This window comes from Panthera uncia, chromosome E1 (genome assembly GCF_023721935.1).
Source record: "Panthera uncia isolate 11264 chromosome E1, Puncia_PCG_1.0, whole genome shotgun sequence".
Classification (NCBI taxonomy): Eukaryota; Metazoa; Chordata; class Mammalia; order Carnivora; family Felidae; genus Panthera; species Panthera uncia.
In genome coordinates this window covers 45,528,290-45,533,749 of record NC_064814.1, presented here as the reverse complement: position 1 = coordinate 45,533,749, position 5,460 = coordinate 45,528,290, and the positions used below count along the sequence as shown (strand labels likewise).

Sequence of the window (5,460 nt, the reverse complement as noted above, 5' to 3'; positions counted from 1 at the left end):
AGACATCTAGATGACTAACAGACACATGAAAAGATGCTCAATGTCACTCATCATCAAGGAAATAAAAATCAAAACCACGATGAGATACCATCTCACACCTGGCAGAATGACTACAATTGACAACTCAGGAAACAACAGATGTTGGTTAGGATGCAGAGATAGGGGAACCCTTGTGCACTGCTGGTGGGAATGCAAACTTGTGCAGCCCCTCTGGAAAACAGTATGGAAGTTCCTCAAAAATTTAAAAACAGAGCTACCCTACAACCCCACAATTGCATTACTAGGTATTTATCCTAAGGATACAATAATGCTGATTCAAAGGGGTACATGCATCCCAATGTTTATAGGAGGACTATCCACAAAAGCCAAATTATGGAAGAAACCCAAATGTCCACCAAATGATGTATGCATAAAGGAGAGGAGACACACACACACACACACACACACACACATTGAAATTTTATTCATCGATCAAAAAAGAATGAAATCTTGCCATTTGCAACAACGTGGATGGAAGTAGATATTTGGTTGGTTTGCAAATATCATATTACACTAAGTGAAATAAGTCAGTCAGAGAAATATATGATTTCACTCACATGTGGAATTTAAGAAACAAAACAGATAAGCATAGGGGATGGGAAGGAAAAAACATGATAAAAACACAGAGGAAGGTAAACCTTAAGAGACTCTTAAGTACAGAAAATGAACTGAGGTTTTCTACAAGGGTGTTGGGTGGGGTGATGGACTAAATGGATGATGGACATTAAGGAGGTCACTTGTTGGGATGAGCACTGAGTATTGTATGTAAGTGATGAATCATTAAATTCTATTCCTGAAACCATTATTACACTATATGTTAACTAACTTGGATTTAAATAATTAAAAATAAATAAATTAAATTAAATTAAATTAAAATAAACATAAGAATGATCTCCCATCAATAGTCTAAATTTACAACCTAAGGAACTTAGAAAAAGAACACGCTAAAACCCAAAACTAGCAGAAGAAAGGAAATATAAAGATTAGAGAAAAATGAAATAGAGAATAGAAAAACAGTAGAGGAAATCATAAACCCAAAAGTTAGTTTTTCAAAACCATCAACAAAATTGACAAAAAATTATCTGGATAGACTAAAGATAAAAAAGACTTAAATTACTAAAATCAGAAATTAAAGTGGGGACATTATTACCATTTCAATAGTTAAAAAAGGATAATAAGAGCATTATGAATGGTTATGTGCACAAATTCCTAGAAATGCACAACCTACCAAAACTAAATCATGAAGAAACAAACAATATGAATAGACCTATAACTAGTAAGGACATTAAATCAGTAATGAAAAATTTCCAACAAAGAAAATCCCTGGACCTACGGGCTTCACTGGTGAATTTTAACAAACATTTAAAGGGAACTAGTACCAATCCTTCTCAAACTTTTCCAAATATTGAAGAGGAGAGGAATTTCCTAACTCATTCTGTGAGGATATCAAAACAACCAAAGACACTACAAGAAAAAAAAAAAGAAAACTTCATACCAATATCCCTTATGAACAATGATCTAAAAATCCTCAACAAAACAGTAGCAAACAGAGTTCTGCAGCATATTAAAAGGTTTAGACACCATGACCAAGTGGAATTTACTCTTAAAATGCCAGGATCATTCCACACAGAAAAATTGATCTCCCTCTCTCCCACACCCCCAGGCCCTGATAAACCATCCTCTACTCTCTGTTACTATGACTGTGACTTTCCTGTAATACACATAGAAGTGAGATCATTCACTATTTGTCTCTGCGTCTGGCTAATTTCACTGAGACCCCTTAGCTTCACTATTATTATGTAAATGGAAGAATTGGCTTCTTTCTTGTGACTGAATCATATTCCATTAAATGCACTATATATGTGTGTGTATGTATACGTATGTATACATATATATAATATATATAATAGTCTCATAAAATGAGACCGAAGATATCTTTTCAATACCCTGTTTCATTTCCTTTGGATATATACCCAGAAGTTAATGAAATTGCTGGATCATATGGTAGTTCCATTTTTAATTGCTTGTGGAATCTCCATACTGTTTTCTATAGTGGCTGCACCAATTTACATTCTCACCAACAGTCCATACAAGTTTCCATTTCTCTACACCTACACCCTTGCCAACTTTATTACCACACATCTTCTTGATAATAGCCATTCCAACAGGTGTGAAGTGATATCTTATTGTGGTTTTCATTTCCATTTCCCTGGTGACTGATGACACTGATCATCTTTTCCTGTACCTGTTGGCCATTTGGGTGTCTTCTTGGAAAATGTCTATTTAGTTCTGCTGCCTATTTTTTCATTCAATTTGTTTGTATGTGTGTTTGTTTCATGAGTTCTTTAAATATTTTGGTTATAAACCCCCTATCAAATATATGGTTTGCAAATATCGTCTCCCTTTCCATAGGTTATTGTTTCACTTTGTTGACTATTTCTTTTACTCAGTTGTACCACAGTCTTTGCAGCACCCAACAGGATGTTCTAATTGGTGCCAGGAGCCCGTATGCCAACAAAGTGTTTAGAAGAGGTCAGCTCAGAGCTTGGACCCTGGAGACACATTCTCTAGGAAACTCTCTTGCCCATACTTCCTTCTAGAAAAGAACTCTGGGAAAGATTACTCTGGAGAACCACTGTCTCCTCAGGGCACAGCCATAGGAGTGTGTAATGAGTCTCAACAATTACTCTGACTATGGTCAGGATGAAGACCTGAGGGAGTCACGTTTCAAGAGATGTTATAACCTGGTAAAGAATTCCTAATTTTCTCTATTCTATGACCACCTTGCTTCCTGAGGAGGAAGCTAGAGTTCCCGTCTTCATGGCCCATCTAGAACAGTCATCCTTTCTGCTCTATCATTAGGAAACTCGAGGCTCTTTTGTCCAAACCATCCAAGTCCTAGCTCCTTCACCTCAAGTGCAGAGGACCAGAGACCCACTCTTCAGGCCTACTACTGACCCTTTCTGCAGCATGCCTGCCTCCCCAGGGAGGAATGTTCACAAGTGCTTCAGCAGCTGGCTGTGAACTTCCCACTCGTGGAAGAGGAGTGAAGGCCACAGAACCAAAACCCCTTTGACAGCATCTGAGCTGACTCCTCAATAGGAGGTGTGAATGTTGTGGAAAAGGGTCTTTATGACAGTGACAAATCAAGGATAGATAGCCAGCAACTGCACTACCTGCATTAGCTCCTTTGAGCCTCACATAACCTCCAAAGGTAAGGTATTTTTGTCATTTTATCAGGTGAAAAATGGTGAATTGAATTGCCTAAAGTCACATAGAGATGTAGTAGCAAAATTAGGACTCAAACCTTGGCTCCAGAACCCAAGTTCTCAAGATCAGCATCAACTATGGCTAACTGTTACTATTACTATGACTTTCCTAAAATACACATAGAAGTGAGATTATTCACTGTTTGTCTCTGTGTCTGGCTTATTTCATGTAATGAGAAGAGAGAGAGATAGAATATAATATCTTCTTTATCCCTTCATCTCTTGGTGGACACTTATGTTGTTTCCATAGCTCAGTACGGTGAATAATGCTGCCATAAAAATGAGACTGAAGAAATCTTTTCAATACCCCATTTCATTTCCTTTGGCTATACACCCAGAGTGAGAAAAATAATAATAAAGGAAGGGAAGTGAAAAGCTTTGTGATTATGGATATTAGAGAGTTTTTCAAAGAGATATACCTTGTAAAAGGACATGGTGAAATTCTTCTCTGAAAATGAGGTGCTTGGGGAGGAAATTCACTAGGCTTGTTTTTGCTAGGACAAAAACCCAGTGATCCTGGTGATTTACAATAATCCAATGTCAGCATAGACACCTGTTACTTCCTGGGCTCTAGGATCTCTATTAGTTTGGTCATTGGAACAATTTTTAATTTCATGGCTGGCCCTTGTAATGACACATCTTTTGTACTGGAGTATTTTATCAAGATTTCTAAGTGCTTTTCATTCCTTGTAGTGTGAAATTTTAAAAATGTGCTATTTTTGGCTTTTCTATTACATTGTAAAGTTCCTGAGAGCACAGACTTTGTCTTACATGTCGAATAAGTGGACTAAAAAATTGTATTTTTCACATATTTGTGCTTTTTTCCATTAGTCTAGCAAAATATCCAGCACATACAGTGTAAAGGCATTTGTGAATTTATTGAATCCTAGGTGTTTGAGTGATGGTTCTGAGATGGGGGAGGATGGCCACTTTTGATTCACAGATTGTTCACTTCTTAGACATGAGTGTCAAGAGTTAATTGTTGATCAGTTTCACTAATCAACAAGGATATTTGCCCAAAATGTTGGCTATCTCTGGATTTAGTAAACACATCGTAGAGATTGATAGTCACTTGAATCAAAACTGATGGATAAGGAAGATCATTACATAAACTCCATTAATAATTCTGGATTCTTCTCCCCTTTCTTAATGAAGGAACCATGAAAGAAGACAACCAATCTTCTACCCTGGAATTCATCCTCCTGGGAGTTACTGGTCAGCAGGTACAGGAAGACTTCTTCTTCATCTTCTTCCTGTTCATTTACCCTATCACATTGACTGGAAACCTGCTCATCATCTTGGCTATTCGCTCTGACATTCGCCTTCACAACCCCATGTACTTTTTCCTTGCCAACCTCTCCTTTGTTGACATCTTATTCTCCTCTGTAACCATCCCCAAGATGCTAGCCAACCATGTCTTGCACAGCAAATCCATCTCCTTTGGGGGATGTCTAACACAAATGTATTTTATGATTGCCTTGGGTAACACAGATAGCTATATCCTGGCTGCGATGGCATATGATCGTGCCGTGGCCATCAGCCGCCCACTTCATTACACAACAATTATGAGTCCACAGACTTGTGTCCTTCTAGTTGTTGGATCTTGGGTGGTTGGAAACGCCAATGCCCTCCCCCATACTCTGCTCACAGCTAGTCTGTCCTTCTGTGGCAACAAGGAGGTAGCCAACTTCTACTGTGACATTACCCCTTTGCTTAAGCTGTCCTGTTCTGACATCCACTTCAATGTGAAGATGATGTACCTAGGGGTTGGTATTTTCTCTGTGCCATTACTATGCATCATCATCTCCTATGTCCGGGTCTTTTCCACGGTTTTATGGGTTCCTTCCACTAAGGGCATGCTCAAAGCCTTCTCCACCTGTGGCTCCCACCTCACTGTTGTTTCTCTGTATTATGGGACAGTCATGGGCATGTATTTCCGCCCTCTGACTAGTTACAGCCTAAAGGATGCAATCATGACTGTTATGTACATGGCAGTGACTCCAATGCTAAATCCTTTCATTTATAGTCTGAGAAACAGAGACATGAAGGCTGCCCTGAGGATACTATTCAGCAAGAGAATTTCCTCATAACCAATGTGAGGTCATATTGAGGAATGCAGTCATCAATTAGGATGCACTTGGAAGTCCATCCC

The 5,460-nt window shown here is 38.5% G+C and overlaps 1 protein-coding gene across 1 annotated transcript; it reads left to right on the top strand.

Annotated features, from left to right (window-relative positions):
* Window positions 1-4,468: 4,468 nt before the first annotated feature.
* Window positions 4,469-5,460, top strand: LOC125927662 (olfactory receptor 1A1). Its single transcript, XM_049638155.1, has one exon. The coding sequence runs from the start codon at window positions 4,469-4,471 to the stop codon at window positions 5,396-5,398; it is 930 nt and encodes a 309-aa protein (XP_049494112.1). The 3' UTR covers window positions 5,399-5,460.